General features: G+C 39.1%; 1 protein-coding gene across 1 annotated transcript in view; it reads left to right on the plus strand.

Annotated features, from left to right (window-relative positions):
- Positions 1 to 18040, plus strand: part of LPCAT1 (lysophosphatidylcholine acyltransferase 1) — a 107736-nt gene that overhangs the window by 55806 nt on the left and 33890 nt on the right. The window contains exons 3-5 of the mRNA XM_073678617.1: positions 6691 to 6905; positions 11200 to 11312; positions 12359 to 12419. Coding sequence (XP_073534718.1) covers positions 6691 to 6905; positions 11200 to 11312; positions 12359 to 12419 — 389 coding nt within the window. The remainder of the gene's footprint in view (positions 1 to 6690; positions 6906 to 11199; positions 11313 to 12358; positions 12420 to 18040) is intronic.

Genomic DNA, 18040 nt, shown 5'->3' on the forward strand with positions numbered 1-18040 from the left:
CCCCACATATGGGGTATCTGCGTGCTCAGGGGAAATTGCACAACAAATTTTGGGGTACATTTTTTTTCCTGTTGCCCCTCGAAAATAAAAAAAAAATTGGGTCTGAAGTAACATTTTTGTGAGAAAAGTTAAATGTTAATTTTTTTTCTTCCAAATTCTAAAAATTCCTGTGAAGCACCTGAAGGGTTAATAAACTTTTGGGTGTTTTTCTGTCATAAAGATCCCTCATAGTGACTTCAAATGTGATGTGGTCCCTAAAAAAAAAAAAAAAAAAAAGTTTTGTTGGAAAAATGAGATATCGCTGGTCAATTTTTCAATTTTTAACCATTATAGCTCTTTAAAAAAAAATAATAATTTGGTTCCAAAATTGTGCTGATGTAAATTAGACATGTGGGAAATGTTATTTATTAACTCTTTTGTGTGACATATCTCTCTGATTTAAGGGCATAAAAATTCAAATTTTGAAAATTGCTAAATTTTCGCAAAAATTCAGTTTTTTTTCACAAATAAACGCAAGTGATAGCGAATAAATTTTACCACAATCATGAAATACAATATGTCACGAAAAAACAATCTCAGAATCGGGGGGATCCGTTGAAGCGTTCCAGAGTAATTACCTCATAAAGTGACAGTGGTCAGAATTGTAAAAATTGTCCTGGTCATTAACGTGCAAACCACCCTCGGGGTTAAAGAACAGTAAATGTTGACTGTTGCAAAGCAAGTAGCTGCTATCCAATAGTAAAAGAATATTCGTCGTTTTTAATTTTTTTTCCCCCCTAAAATCAGAAGCTTTGTAATATATATCTTATTAGAGAAATCTGCTTCTTTTTCTCCTGAACTGATTATTCATTCTAAAATTTGTCAGTTCAATGGTAACATCTGTCTTCAGTGAATACAGCTTTTCCCGTTACTGAGACATGACATGACAGTTGGTGCTCGGGAAGTTCTATGGAGAACAGTAACTGTCATTTCAGGAGAGGTTGCAGCAGAATGTCTGTGTCTTCCTATAGCTCCTCCGCCTACCCATTCCCCTCTGCATAGAACTTTATTAGCACCAACTTTCATCTTCTATCTTGATAATGGGAAAATCTGTCTTATCAGAACAGATATTTTACTCATGAATTGAGACAGAATTATTCATCCAGGATGAGAAAAAAGTAGATTTATTACAAAATTGCTTTTTTTTCATGTGTACTATTAGTTTATGAAATAAAAATTAAAACAACGGTTAGTTTTTAATGGCAGCAATATTCATCATGGTAAACCTACATTTTAAAAAAAGAAGCCGGAAGGCACAAAAACAAAAAATGTAATCTGCTTTTTATTATGGTCTGGCCTTCTATGTAGCCATCACACTGGAGACTGTACTTCTGCACTTATTCTGTATCTTGCATAGCACTGATAACATGCATATTCTCCTATTCAACCAAGTGAAATCACGTGACCAGTATGTATACAACTTATATATTGTGTTATTGATGCAGCCATGTGGTCCCACTAGCATTGTATCCGCCCCTGTCTTGGCAACAGTATACAATATATCACTTCATTATTACACACAGTGACAGCTTGTAGCTGACTGAGGAGCTCCCGTCAGGATCAGAAGCACATTTATGATGGCCAGATGGTGATCACAGCATCTGACATTCATGATTGAATCTATGTATGTTAAAAATATGTAATATATATTCTAAAACCATTAAAACCAGTGCATTTGCCACAAAAACCTGATATAAGGTTTAAAAAACACCTGATTTGCTTTTAAATGTAAACCTCCCAATCCTTCTTTCGGCTGGGCCATAGACTGGAGAAAGCCCCATACACATTAGAAGGGCTGTTGATCCCGCTGAAATTATCGGGTTTGGCAGACTTTAATGTGAGTGGGGGCATTTACTTTTCACTGTAATAAACAATGGTTTCAGCTAAAAAAAAAGCCTGCAATTGTGGTAATGCTGCTGCTTTCCTCCAGACCATTACCTCTGCTTTCTAGAGTGTAAGTCCTCTAAACAAAACTGTGTTTACATGCTGCGATTTTACAATTAATCCAATTCATTTAGCCCTAATCCCCAGAGCGGTCACTTTCCATCAATAATATCCTCTGCCAATGTAACGCAATAATAATCAGACTGCAAATTGTATTTTTAGGTGCTATGCACCAACTCAAAACCTAGTTTTCAGATGCACAATTAGAAAAAATGTCAGCATGCTTAAGGGATTGTCCACTAATATTATATAGATGACCTATCCTATGAATTCTGACACCCCCACTGATCAGCTGTTATCGCCTCTGGCACCGGCTGGATGTAAACCTCATACGGAACAGCACCGCTCCAAATACTGTTTAGTGACTGCTACCGAGTACTGCAGATCATTTCCTAGTGAAGAGAATATGAGCTGATCTGCAGTACCCAGTAGCAGCCACTAAACAGTGTGCGGAGCACTGTTTACATGATGTGACTGATGGGGGTGCTGATGTTGGTCCACCATGGATCTTGAATTGAATACCTATCTTAAGGGTAGGTCATCGATATAAAAGTAGTGGAAAACTCTTTAAAACCTAAATTATACAGCTAAAAACTAGTGGCAGAACCCACTGGTGTAGCGTGGGTTGCCAGCGTGTGGGGCAATGCAAGTATAACGCTAGCCCTAGTACATAAAATTTATATTTGAGATTTTGTGTAAATTATTTTATTTTTTTAAATTTGGAACAACAGGTCTTTCTCTCCCCTTAAGGTTAAGCAGAGAGTTGCAGTAGAGCACAGTGCAATGTATGTGATTGATTAGCTAACCAGGCTCTATATCCTCTTAGTCACTGCCTATGCAGAGCACAGCAGCCAATGACTGACTCTTCTTAACTGCTGTGCTCTGCATGGACTGGTGAGAACACCCCAGTTGACAAAGCAGCCAATGGCTGCTTTACTCATTCAGTTTGCTGGTATTCGAGCGGCACTCAAGAAGAGCTGAGTTTTGTATCATTCAGCCTTGGTTCTGGTTATGTCTAGACCAGCCTCCTGGGAATTATTACAGGGCAGTCTGTGACCCATGAAAAGAAGAACAGATGCAGCAGGCATAACTTGGGTAATGGTCACGGACTGTCATAGTAACTTCCATGACCCCTTCATCATCAAGCAGGAGATACTCTGACACTTCAGAGAATCGATCTACTACTTCTTAGTTATTACATACCTTATGGGCACCAAGTCTAAAAAAAAATGCTGCTTATGATTTTGGGGTCATTTTTTAAAGAGATTTTGCTTATGATGTGCTATCTAAGGTAGTGAAAGGGTTAATTCTTGCTTAATCATTTTAGATTTGGTTTGCTAATGTGATTTTTATTTTCTAAGCCCCTCTATGTCCCATATTTAATGGCCTCTGAGTCTGTGGATTAATTACAGGCTCCTGCAATGTTTTTACTCCTGTTATCCAGCCAATATGGGGATGCTTACAATGAATTCTCCATCCCCACTAAGCCTGGTAACCAGGGCTTACATCTATTGCCACATGATGAGTATATTCTTCTATTATTCATTGTCAGGACAGAAATAGCATGAAATGTGTTCTGCAGCCTGGGCTCTCCGTCATACTCCGAGCATGATATTATTCATCACGTTGTATGATTAGATAAGTATGACATGTCTGCGCAGCTCTTTCATGTGTGCTTTATTGTGTGCGTTCTCTAGGTTTGTAGGTGGAATTTTTTATTTTTTTTTATTTAAAACTCCTCTAAATGTTTCTATTGCATTGCTTTCCTATAAGCGTATTAAATGGCCACTAGTTTTGCAGTCAACAGCGGATCCATGAAGTCTGACATATCACAGACGAGCACAACCTGGATCTCCACTAGGGCTTCGTGCTGAGCTCCATTGCTGGGTCTCCTAGGTTCCATGTTTGTCTGCGATCATTGATTTGTTGTGTGTGAATAACCCAATGCAACTGGTTTCTATTGATCATAATCATGGAAATCAAAACAGAGCGGGCATAGTAGGTGACCTATTAGATATTTTTTATTTTTTTTATTGTGAGCCTCTGGAAAATTTGCAGCTTTGTCCAAAAGGCAAGATTGTCAACCCACCTTGAAGGCTAGATTTGCCTGTCTTCTGTTCCATTGGTCTCTGGGGGTCTATATACATGTAAGCCCATTTCTGACAGCTGCTTGTCGTTAGCAGTGGTTTATGCTTTTTAGTTTTTTTTTTTCATGTTCAAGTTTCCTGTGCTATCGAGCCGTGCCCTTAAGAAATGGTCCAGATCCTATTAAAATCTCCCTTTGTCCTTTTGTTCTCTCGGAACAATTTGTCTTACCATAATCCAATCATAGGTTAAAAATAAAAAGCCTAATAAAGAGCCCCCCCAAGTTCTAGGGGACGGCGGCTTGTAACATGTTTGTTTATTTAAGATGCTTCCGCTTCTCGGCCTGTGTTGTCCGTGTAATCTTCTGTTAATTGCCACAAGCTAGAGCGGATTATTGTCAGGCAGGATGGTGATTTAGAGTCCATCCTCGCTGTACTGTCAGGCCGGATGCTTGGCACTGGCTGTAATGTGATCGAATGAATATAGATGTTCTTTGCGGCAGTTACTGTATAGTAATCTGATAGGAGTAATTCAAATTATCTCTGTAAAATTGTTAAAGGGACCTTGTCGGTTCTGATGCTATTAACCTGTAGATGTAGGGTTAAGCTGAAGGTTAATGGCGTTATGAAAGTGCCTGACAACGGTACTGAAAGTGTGGCACCTGGGACAAAATTAATTTTATTTCTCTCGGGAGCCGCCGGCTTTCAGTCAAGAAGGCATGCCTGGAGCAATTACAGTCCGTGCTTACAGCACTGATAACGGAAGCTGTAGCACACCATGGTACAGATTGATGGCTCTGTACACTGCAGAACTGGCTGTCAGTTGGTCCCTGTGTGTGTTTACAGCCGTCGCACTCGGTGATGTGAGCAGTGACTGTAGCCGCTCCAGCACGACTGAAAGCTGGCGGCTGCTGAGAGAAATTAAAGGTAATAGCATTATTGGAGCTGACAGGTTCCCTTTAATGCAGCTCTGAGCTGGGCTCCATCTGGAACTGCTAGGATTGGCAGTCTCACCGATTCTTGCAAGTTAACCCATTATATGCCACTGTTTTTTGTTTTTTTTTTTCTTGACAAATCATACTTTATGGTAGTGGTAAATTTATGTTTATCTGATATTTTCATGAAAACCTACAACATATTTGACCAAAAAAAATAAAAGTTATAAACAATCAAAGTTTGAAAGTTGCTATTTTTTTTTAAAATGGAGTTAGTCATACCACACAAAATAATAAGTAAATGACCCTTTCCTTATGTTTGCTTTCCATCAGCACCCTTTGTCAGATGTCCTTTCATTTTGTTAGGATTAGAAGGTTTAAAAGTATAGCGGCTATTTTTTCATTTTTTTTTCAAGGAAATTTACAAAACCTATGTATTGCAAATCCCCCAAAAGTGATACACTTTTATAAATGGCCCCCCTTAACATATTGAAAACTGCTTTCAGGTAGTTTAACCATTTAGGTGCTTCTCAGGAATTAACATAAAGTGGAATGAGCGGAATGAAAAATTATATTTTTACCACCAAAATTTTGCCAACAGGTCACTATAGCTGGCAGACTCTGGGCCGTCACGTGGCCTTAGATTGCCATGGCAACTGTCGAGCCCACCCCATCAAGATTTCAGGGTGCTGATCTGGTTGAAAGAGGGAGCCCCCACACTCTGTTAACCATCTAGATGCCTCTTTCTCCTTTGACAGCAGCATATAAGGGGTTAAATTGGCATGATCAGTGTCAACACCAATTGCGGCTGATGCAACAGGGTGTAAGGTGTGTGTGTGTGTATACAGTATATTATATCCCTTCTCAACATTGAAATTTCTTCACCATGAAATAAGTCTTGGCAATCACTGGATCGATAGACGTGTTAACCCTTTAAGGACCACCAATATGCCTTTTTACTGACCCCAGATATAAGGGAATAGAATCCCCTGACAAATTAAAATGCCGCAGATGTGCGCTATAGCTGACACCCTGCTGCATCTGCCATGATTGGTGTGGGCACGGACTATGGCAATTTAACCCCCCTAGGTGTTGCTATTAATTCTGAAAGTGGCATCTAGATGGTTCAAACATACCGTGTGTATTTTTACAGACTGTTCATTAGACATGTAAGGGAGGGTTTAGGCCTCTCTTGACTATGAAAATTAGTTTTTATGTAAAGTTTTGTCTGTTTAAATGGCTACAGTGTGAATGTGCACCTACACATTGCATTTATACAAACGTGTTCCAACTCATTTCTTTGGTTTTACTCATTACTATGGGCCATGTAATATTGCATTCAAGTGAATGGGGCAATACCAGATTATACAAGGTAGTGTGGCACCTGTCCTAGACTGCTTTTCTCATGGAGTCTTGATGTAGTTTTGTGTTTATTTACAGGACGAGCCTAAAACTTGCGAATAGGAATTGACCATTTGGGAGCTATGCCATAACTGTAATAAAACTTCTCCATAAATAATCGTAAATGGCTTGGGGCTTGTGTATGTAGCTTGACCTTTGTTACTCTTGGTATTCTGGGTTATGTAAATTTCTCAAAAGCTGATTTGTTTTAAAAAACATCGTTTTGAATGGCTGCAAATGAAAATGTATAAGTGTATGTTAATGTATATCTTTTTACTATATTTTAGGATTTTGGACATATTATTAAAAGCTATAATGCGGACGATGTGGTTTGCTGGCGGCTTTCATTGGGTGACCGTAAAAGGAAGACAAGCCTTGCCTGCAGAAGCTCCTATTCTCACCCTGGCTCCACACTCTTCCTATTTTGATGCTATTCCAGTGACTATGACAATGGCTTCTATTGTCATGAAGGCAGAAAGCAAAGACATTCCTGTTTGGGGAAGTGAGTTGTAATTAAGAAACTAAGTTCAAAAGTGCATAGAAGTAAAACGGTTCTGTTTTGTATATTAACCTTCACTGTGTTTTAAAGGGAATCTGTCAAGCATCTGAGAGCAGCATGATGTAGGGGCAGAGACCCTGATTCCAGTGATGTCACTTACTGGTCTGATTGCTGCAGTTTTGATAAAATCACTGTTTTCTCTGCTGCGGTTCTACCAGTTCTCTGAATGCTGAGCTGTGTATAACCCACCCACACCACTGATTGTCAGCTTTCTGTGTACACTGTGCATAGGCAGAAGGCTGTCAATCAGTGGCTGAGTTATACAGAGCTCATGAATATGAGGGACTCAGCAGGTTTACTAGTCCTCCAGTGATCTCTGTTGATAAAAATGTGATTTTGAGAAAACTACAGCAAGCAGCCCAGTGACACATCATTTGTATTCAGGGTCTCTTTCCCTACATTATGCTGTTCTCAGATTAGGTGACAAAATCTTGTTGACAGATTCCTTTTAATCTCCAAATGAATAGGTTTTCTGGGGTATTTAAGTGCTTCTATGGGACCCCTAATTTCAATGTGAGCACAAAACACAGGAAGTTGACGATATGCAGGCTGTATAGTAGCTTATATTACTGCACGAGTTGCTTCCTACATGTGAATTGGTGTTTCTAATGAGCAACATTGCATATAAAATGGTATATTACTTTTTTTACCTAATAGGGGGTAGATTTTTTTTTTTTTTTTTTTTACAGAAATTTCTGCATCTATCTTGTTCAAAGGAATTGGGCTTGAAGAGATCCAAGCACATGCCTTAGTAACATATATTGAACTGATCTTTAGTCTCAAAAACTTTTGCAGCAAATCTGTTGGGTATGAACTTGTGCCTAAAAATCAGCACAGGTTCTGGTTGTTTGTAAAATTGTAACCAAAAACCGTTTTTAGGGCTAACCCAGTCAACCAATTTTAGGTCCATCTTCTGTGCCATCCTAGAATAAAATGCAGTTGAATGGCATACTGTCCCACAATAGCCAATGGCACAATTCAAATGAACAATTTTCCACTTGGCTGTGCCTTCATGTGGTATCGCCGAATGCATCATCGGGACTCATCGTGCAGATAAGAGTCTGATGATTGGACTTGTGCCACTTGACAGCTCAAAGCACACTGCGCCAGACACTGGCACTCCACATGGGTTGCTGACATGTCCGTTTCCGCCACACCTGACATGGCTAATCTTTTCCGCTTTTGAGTGAATTCAGCCTTAAAATACACAATTCTTTATCACATAGTGTATCTTTAATTTTTATTCTTAGATCTCAAAGGAAATTTAGTTGCATATAAAAGCGATGTGTGCTAAAGTACAAGGGATCTGTCTGTAACAATCTTTAAATTTTCTCGTTTTCCTGCAATTGTCCCACATAATCAGCCTCGTTGGGGTAGAAAGATTAGCTGTCATTGCTGGGTTGATAAAGAGTGGGTCTTAAAGGGGTTGTCCCATAAAGCGCATTTGTCCCCTATCTACAGGATGGATAACACTTTGAGATGGGAAAAATCGATTCTCAGGACTCTGGTTCATCGGCCAGGTCCGTAATCTGTGACCGCTGGACGAGAGGCCTGGAACTCTTCTTGCCTCTCGGCATTCCCATCTCTTGCTTTGATTAGTAGAGCTAGCGCGACGTGATCATTTCCATGAGATGCGCACAAGTGATATCAATCAAAAGAGCTGGGCATACCGGGAGGTAAGGAAATTCGCAGGCCTCCCGTCCAGCGGTCGCAGATTGCTAACCTGGCCGATGGTCTGGAGACATACGAATTGACTCTCCCATCTCTAATAACAAGTGATCTGTAATCTGTGGGGGTCCCAGCACTGTCAGACCCCCAGTGATTATACATTTTTATTTCCTGTTCTGTGGTTAGGTAATGTGTTTTTTACAGGACAAGCCCAAAAGCTGCGAATAGGAGTTGAAAGTTTGGGAGGTATGCCATAACCGTAATAAACTTCTCCTTAATTGTTGTAATGGGCTTGGGGCTAGAAACATTTAATTTGTATATGTAGCTTGACATTTATTAATCTTGGTATTCTGGGCTATGTAAACGTCTCCAAACTGATGTGTTTTAAAAATGATGTCGTTTTGAATGGCTGCAAATTCAAATGCATGCATGCATACATATGTAAAATTTTGGCACTCCTGGTCAAAATTACTGTTTATTGTGAACAGATAACCAAGTTGCAGATCAAATGATCTCTAAAAGGCCTAAAATTAAAGATGACACATTTCCTTTGTATTTTGCACAAAAAAAAATTGTCTTTTTTTTTTCTTTTTAAAAATTACAAAAAGGGAAATGGGCCGATGCAAAAGTTTAGGCACCTTTGGAGATTTGTGTGCTCAGATAACTTTGACCAAAGTTTCAGACCTTAATTAGCCCGTTAGGGTTATGTCTTGTTCACTATCATCCTTAGGAAAGGTCAGGTGATGCAAATTTCCCAGCTTTATAATAACACAGCCTCCTCTAACCTTGTGCCAAAAAACAGCAGCCGTGGGTTCTTCTAAGCCGCTGCCTAGCACTCTGAAAATGGTGGAGGCCCACAAAGCAGGAGAAGGTTATAAGAAGATAGCAAAAGGTTTTCAAGTTGCCCTTTCCTCAATTCGAAATGTAGTTAAGAAATGGCAGTTAACAGGAACAGTGGAGGTCAAGATAAGGTCTAAGCAAAATTTCAGTGAGAGCTGCTCATAGGATTCCTAGAGAGGAAAATCAAAACCCTCGCTTGACTGTAAAAGACCTTCAGAAAAATTTAGCAGACTCGGAAGTTATGGTACATTTGTTCTACTGTTCAGAGACACTGCACAAATATGACCTTAATGGAAGAGTCATCAGAAGAAAACCTCTTCTGCGTCCTCACCATAAAATTCAGCGTCGGAAGTATACAAAAGAACATCTAAACAAACCTGATGCATTTTGGAAATAAGTCCTGTGGACGGATGAGGTTAAAATAGAACTCTTTGGCCACAATGGTGAAAGGTATATGTGAAGAAAAAAAAAGAGTACAGAATTTCAGGAAAAGAACATCTCGCCAACCATTAAGCATGGAGGTGGATCAATCATTCTTTGGGATTGTGTTGCAGCCAATGGCACTAAGAACATTTCATGGGTAGAGGGAAGAATTGATTCAATGAAACTTCAACAAATTGATGCAAACATAACACCATCTGTTAAAAAGCTGAAATTGAAAAAAAAATGGCTGGCTCTCATGGCACGTCAAAATCCTCAATAGACTTCCTCAAAAGGCACAGGCTCAATGGCCCTCAAAATCCCTTTATCTGAACATCGTTGAAAATCTGAGGCTAGACCTCAAAATAGCAGTACATGCAAGACGACCCAGGGATCTCGCAGAACTGGAAGGATTTTCCAAGGAAATGTGGATGAAAATCCCTCAAACAAGAATTGAAAGACTCTTGGCTGGCTACAAAAAGCGTTTACAAGCTGTGATACTTGCAGAAGAGGGTGCTACTAGGTAATAACCATGCCGGGTGCCCAGACTTTTGCATCAGTCCATTTCCCTTTTTGTAATTTTAAAATGTAAGGGCTGAAAATATATTTTTTTCTTTTTGCCAAAAATTCAAAGGAAATGTCATCTTTAACTTTAGGTCTTTTAGAGATCATTTCATCTTCAACTTGCTTAACTGTTCACAATAACAGTAATTTTGACCAGGGGTGCCCAAACTTTTACATGCCACTGTACGTACGTACATGCCTATCTAAATATGTACTTCCACACATGGATATACACGGAGATTGCACCACTGCAACTCCTGTGTTGGTAGCTCAGTTACTACGTTACCAATTCTGGTGCTATCCCAAGCCCTAGACATTACAGTGGAAGCAGATCACACTTGTACAATCTTCTCTTCTGAGCTAACCGTTTTAAGTACTTTCTGACCACTTTAGCCATCACTTTGTGCAGAAACTTGGAAAGATTCCAAATGAAACCAACAGAAAAGGACAGATTCTTGAGGAAGTTAATAGACCAAAACCTTCTTCATTAGATTAAACAAAGCTAAATGGTATACTTAATAATGGTCGCTTTTATCAGCGCTAAAAGGAAGCATTTCAACAAAATTCAGGACATTTGTTTTCTGCTTAAATTAATCCAGTTATTACTTTGTTAGTTTATACGCGGAGTTTTTGATAATTATCATTACCATGGGAACTATAAATTTAAAATAATTTAATAAAAATTAACTATTCTAGGACAAAACAAAGTCATTTCTCTTTTTTGTCTTTTTTGTTTTGCTTTCAGCATTAATTAATTATATTCGACCAGTGTTTGTTTCCCGCTCTGATCAAGATTCTAGGAGAAAAACGGTGGAAGAAATCAGAAGACGAGCTCACTCAAATGGTATTTGGCCACAGGTATGTCAAATGTCATCCAAGAGGTTGTCTACTATAGACAATCCCATTTTGTTGGAAGGGAGCTGTGACAATGAGCTGATTAGTGTCCAGGTGATAGGGACCCCCCAGTGATTAAAATGTGATCTGTGAAAGAACTTGGAAGCAAGTAGTTAAATTACCTGCAGTGCCACTACAAGTAAAATGAAGAATTACATTGTGCCTAGTGAAGTCAGAAGGCCATGTCATCCACAGACATCTGTGGTTCTGTGATAACTGCTCTGATGTAGCATTATACTCTATTCTAAATTAGGGTCCTGAACACAAAACTGTTCTGTCCAAATGTTTTAAATACTTGCAAATATGTTTTCTGAATCTGAAAGAATTATTTTCAGGAAATGTGATTAAAGAGCTTATATTAAATGAAGGGGGAGTTACTAGTGTGAGACAAGTAACTAACACAGAACAAGTGAACTGAACTTTGTCTTCTTGCAAGCTTATTTGCTGCAGCTCTCACAGCTCTGCTGTACTGCAACCCTGTCTGCCTGTGAGCTGGAAGCTGAACCTGCAGATGTGTCAGGTATAACCACACTCAGCTCTGCAATGAGATCAGGAGAGCGGCCAGTACATCACACTAACACCCCCTGTTATTTACAACCAGTAAGAGAACAGTGTCCGGCCCATAGCCTGGAGCTCATTTACATATATGAAAAAATGTGGCTATCTCTGGGATAATACATTGGATTTCGGATATCAAGGTATCGCTTTATTCAGCTTCCTATGACCTACATGCCCATATAGACAGCTTAGGAGGATTGATCCTACTGACATATTCTCTTTAAAAGAAAGGTTCCAATATTTTGTCCTAATAAGTCACGATCCCATTATTGATACATAACATACGGCTCCTCTATTCTTTGTGTACTATTCTATTATAAATGCATTATAATCAATAATCTCTCTGTTTTCTAGCCATAGTTTCTTTTCACACCATTACTTCTAAGTTCCAATATTTCACTTGCTCTTTTGTCTGACATTATAGGTTTAACTCTTTTTTTTTTTCCTTACAGGTGATGATCTTCCCAGAAGGAACCTGCACCAACAGATCCTGTCTGATTACCTTCAAACCTGGTAGGATGTGAATGTAATGAGTCAGGCTGAATGTCTGATTGCCTGGTGTAATGTAGGTCTGCAGTGACTCTAAAGTATGATTTAGTCTATGCTAGATATAACATTTGCAGCTAGTGACCAATAGAGGTAGGCTGTAGATCACCCATTTTTCACCCACTTAGGTATTGGTGATATTTACCCCACTTTCTGTTGCTATTTACTCTATGCATTTTTGATTAATCATAGCTGATTGCTAATATTTGTCTATTTGAGAAATTTTGCTCTCTATACTCGTCCATTGTTAGACACTTCTGATGCTTTTTTTTTCTTTCTTACTGTATACACAGTGAAAGTTGATATAGTTGAACAAAAAATGTTTGTTGTGCGGAAGTGTTCGGGAGTGGGAGGGTGGTGGAAACATAAACTACATAATGACTGCTGAAATATGTTATATGTTAAATAATGAAGTAACTGTGGGAAACTAAGTTTTTCTCGTTTCCAGTCGCTTTTGATGCATAATGTTTTTGAGTTCTTTTTAGTGTTTGGTAAGAAAATGAAGCCTTAGGAGGTACAGTTTTTGGCTATATAAAGAAGAAAACATTTCTAATTGTTATCCTGGATAGTGACCCTAAAATCCCCCATAAAAATTAGGACGACAGCTAACAATCGTTCGGCCAATCATTTGGACAGCAGCTACTTCTGATGTCTCTTCCATGCATAGGAACCCTCATTCTGCCAAGTGCTCTTGCGGTGTTTGAGAGCACCCCTGACAGACATGTCTGGCGACAACTTATCTCTGGGAGAGCAAAAGGATCAAGCAGTCTGAAACTGGACATGTCTGATCCTTAAAGGACTACTCATGTTATTAAATTGCTTATTTCGTTAGACAGCATAAAATAAGCAAGTTTGCAATTGACTTGCTTTTTCATTCTCTTGCTGTGAGAGGTTTTATCCTTCATAGTGTACAACTTCTTTCCAAGGAGCTTGGCCACCAGAGTCTGGAGTATTTGTAGTGGTTACATTCCAGGAGAGGAGTCAGCGCTCAGTCAGTGCTCTACAGACCATTAATTTCTATACAGCAGTTAGTTTCTCACCTCTGTCCCCCCTCCCGCTCCGCTTCTGAGTGGTTATCAGTCCTGTAAAATCACCAGGCCTCAACCCCTACCATCAGCAGTTTCCAGAGCAGTTCTCCGAATCACAGCTCTCGCTTCCTGAGATGTGCTTTTTCAAATGCACTGTTATCTCTATATGCAAACATGATATGAACAGTGTAGACAAACATTGACAGACCAATAATAAGTAGTAGCAGGACGAAGCTATTGGATCAGATCTGTCATTCAAGAAGTGCCCGCCCTTCAAGAAAGCAAGGAGACTACATAGCTCCAAGCTGTTCAACAGACAACTTTGAGAATATCCCTTTAACTCCCCAGACAGTCAATTGTCAGGGGCTTCCATTTACATTAGACTGTTTTCCGAACCCGTCTTTATTGGTGGATTCGGCCGACATTAGTCTAATGTGTGTGGGTGTCTTTTATACGGTCAAGGTCTGCCAATATTATCTGTGTGCATTAGGAAGATATTTATTAATCTATATAATGTATCAGAGCGGGAACACCTGGAGTTTGCTAGAAGAGCTATGATAAATATGTGAATGTAAAGCAGTTCACATTAATGGGTACTGCTGTGAGTGGACACTTATTGGTTTTCAACCCATCGGAGACATAATTATTTAATAATGGGAAAGGGTCTGAATAGTTCATAATACAAGCTGTCAAAAATAAAGGTCAGCAAATTCCCTAAAAACATCTAATTCCTTTGACCAATCCAAAAACACACAGAATAGACTAAGATTTTAGCCTAAGGGCATTTTAAATCTGAGTTGTGCTTTTAAAGGGGTTGTCCCACTAACAAAAGTATATTTTAATCAATAGATCTCGCAATAATAATAAGTTCCACAATTGGACGTGTTTAAAAATAATGTTCCTGTGCTGAGATAATCTTATAAATGTGCCCTGCTGTGTACTGTGTAATGGCTGTGTCTGACCGTACAGCAACATGGTCTGATCATACCACAGCTCCTGGGCAGGGGAGGGAAGCATACAGACATTACAGCGTGAGATAACAAATAATTATTTGAGAGTAAAACCTTTTTGACTGCCTATTTTTATACAATGTTTTACCTCACAGATAGAATCAGCTGTGATCCCATGCTGTAATGTCTGTATACTCTTTTGCTTCCTCTCCTGCTCAGGCAATGTGGTACGATCAGACCATGTTCCTGCACGATCAGACACAGCCATTACACAGTACACAGCAGGGGCACATTTATAAGATTATCTCAGCACAGGAGCATTTTTTTTTTAAACACGTCCAGTTGTGGAACTTATTATTCCAAGATCTGTTGATTAAAAAAAATACTTTTGCTCGTGGGAAAACCCCTTTAAGGTATTATCTACTCAGAACAAACCGTTTCCATGTGTCTTATTTAGGGCATATAGATTCTATGAAGGAAGGCCACACTCAGGACACTTGTTTATTGACTAGACTGTAAATTTACTGTGAAGCGAAGCATAACCCACTTTATCATGATGATGTATTACATGTTTACCTATTGACTACATGGGCACTACTGTTATGTATGGAAAATTTGCTGAAATTTGGGACCACTGGTTTCTAAAGAGTTTAGCATGTAAACTCCACATCCATGATTTAAGGGGGTATTTTTTTCAAATCTGCTTTAACCTTAAAGGGGTATTCCCATCTCCTAGATCCTATCCCAATACGTAGGAGGTTTAATAATAGTAATATTAGCAAATATCTCCAATGAGAAATGTAGTATAGTTTTTCTGATTTGCTATGTCTTTCCTCATGTGCAGGTATTGCAGGACCTTAGGTATCCATGATTATGTCCACTGATAAAGTCACAGTTAGCTAGTTGCTAGTGGTCGTACAACACAGCATAGATCTGGAATGAATGGTAGCGATCAGAGCTTTTTTGGTTAAATTAATCTGATGTTGCATCTACAGCTTCCCCTCGTTTAAATAATAGTCATCAGCACAAATAGACACAATAGTTTCACCATGTTGGCATTTTTTTCTGCCTCTCATTCCTGGCACTAAAGTAAAATGATGATGAGAAAAAATAACTAACTGTTGAATGTAGTCTGTAAATAATCTGCCAGGTAATCTGCGGGATTGGATTCTGATGAAGCCTGTGATTTCCTTGATGTTTTCCATTGTTACAAAACATGAAAGTAATTGCATGAGAATCCCATGCCAGGCTCCCTTTTCATGACTCTCTTAAACCTTTTAAAATGATATCAAAGTTAAAAACTAAACAAACAATTACTAGAGACATTACATTGCTGGTGTGCTCTACTACATGTCACTTGTTCTGTCCTATATCGTAAGGCAGGAGAGAGAATAAAGCTCTGCTCCATTTCTACTTCTCACCACAGTGTGTAGCGAGAATTAGAGGGGGGCTCTGGATCATCCTTCTAATCATCCTGGGGCCCTCCAGAGATGATGATTTATCTCATCGTGTGAATAGCTTTTTTTTTTCCCCATTTTAAAGGGCAACACCTGCATTTGGGCAATAACTTTTGAAATGCGATTAAATGCATGGTAATAAAGTGGATTTGAATTAAATGTCCTGATAACATATAGTGAGTGGTTGTCAGATATCCAAGAGAAAGGTCTCTTTTAAAAGAGGACCAAAGTGGCCAATCAAATGGGCACATATAGGAAATTAGAAAAAAAACCTGATTAGAAAATCAGAGCAAAAAATGGTCACATTTTAACATAGAACATGTCAGGAGTTGAGAGATTTAAGTTTTTCCTTTTTCAGTTGAAAAAATGTAAGTAATTTAAAAATCTATGGCAGCTGCTCATGCCATAGGCACTAATGCAACCCCATACCATCAGAGATACAGGCTTTTCTACTGTCTGCAGATAACAAGCTGGATGGTCCCTCTGCTCTTGAGTCTGCAGCTTTTCTGAATTGTTGATATGTGGCTTTTTCTTTGCATGATAGAGCTTTAAAGGGGTATTCCCATCTCCAAGATCCTATCCCAATATGTAGTAGGTGTAATAATTAATAATAATAATAATAATAATATTAGCAAATACCTACAATTAGAAATGTAATATAGTATTTTTGATTCGCTATGTCTCTTTCCTCATGTGCAGGCATTGCAGGACCTTAGGTATCCATGGTTACGTCCACTGATAAAGTGACAGTTAGCTAGCTGCTAGTGGTCATAACCATTGATACCTAAGGTCCTGCAATGCTTGCACATGAGGAAAGTGGCATAGCAAATCAAAAATACTAAACTGCATTTCTATTTGTAGGCATTTGCTAATATTATTATTACACCTACTACATATTGGGAGAGGATCTTGAAGATGGGAATACCCCTTTAACTTTCATTTGTGAATTGCACTTCAAACTATGTTCACAGATCATGATTTCTGGAATTATTCGTGACCCATACAGTGATTTTCACAACCAAATCATGCCCGTTTTTAATGCAGTGCTGCCTTATGACCCATAGATCATTAGCATCCAATACTGATCGTTGGCCTTGTCCCTTGTCCTCATGGATTTCTCCAGAATCTCTTGATGGTCGTGTGTACTATACAGTCTTGGCCAGCAATTTTGACACTGAAAATTCATTTTTCCTAAAGAGTGCTGCTTCAGTGATCTTAGATCTTTTAGTTGGATGTCTCAGTGGTTACTGAAGTACTGTTCTGTGCATTTCATAAGCGTTTTAACTTTTATGGACTAATACATCAAATTTTTCAAAGACTCAATTTTTACAGTTTTGACCCTTATTTTTTCCAAGATTCTTGCAATTTGCTGTGGCAGCTGGATATCCGCTTCTGTGCCAAATCCTGGCTGTTGGCAACCTGTTCTTGCCTAATCAGTGCTTGGATTTTTTCACAATTGCTGTGTTTTTGTTTGTCCACCCACTTTTTGAGGCTTGACCATAGGTTTTAACCCATCTAATTCGCTGAATGGGCATTTCTAAACATTTCTGGGGGTTTCAAGCATGGGACTAGGAACCATTTAAAGGTGTTCTCTGAGAATTGTTACAAAATACACATTTAGAGATTAATTTTTTTTTTTCTAAATACCTTTTATCTACTGCATGCTGTCAGCTGCCATAAATTAGTGTGCACCTAGATTTCAGAGGACACACCGTAGGACATAAAGAACGTCTGCTCGAGACAGACGTCGGTTCAGAGCAGCGTCCTGTCAGGCATCATGAACGTTCATTCCTCTGTTCAGTCAGCCTGACAGGACACTGAGTACAGGGAGCCAGGACTAAAGGAGAAGATAAACTCCTTTCTTTAGCTGACTGAGCATATACATCCATCTCAGTCTGCCTGACCATTTAAATGCAGTGCAGGGAGTACGTCTGTCTTGCTCTTCATGCTGTCTGTCCTAGGATGGCTGCATACTGCTAGATAGAAGCTGCCATCTTTAAAAACCGGAGTTAGGAAAAACTGGAATAACAATAAGCACAATAGGGTTTTATCCGAGTGACAGTGGGAAGACCAAAAGCAATGGCACTCACCTGGTATGGTTGCGTGACCACAACCACTAAAAGGCGCAAGCCTGCTTCGGACCCATAGCTAAG

The sequence above is a fragment of the Phyllobates terribilis genome, unplaced genomic scaffold, assembly GCF_046119375.1.
Source record: "Phyllobates terribilis strain yellow unplaced genomic scaffold, ASM4611937v1 Scaffold_4__5_contigs__length_816908805, whole genome shotgun sequence".
NCBI lineage: Eukaryota > Metazoa > Chordata > Amphibia > Anura > Dendrobatidae > Phyllobates > Phyllobates terribilis.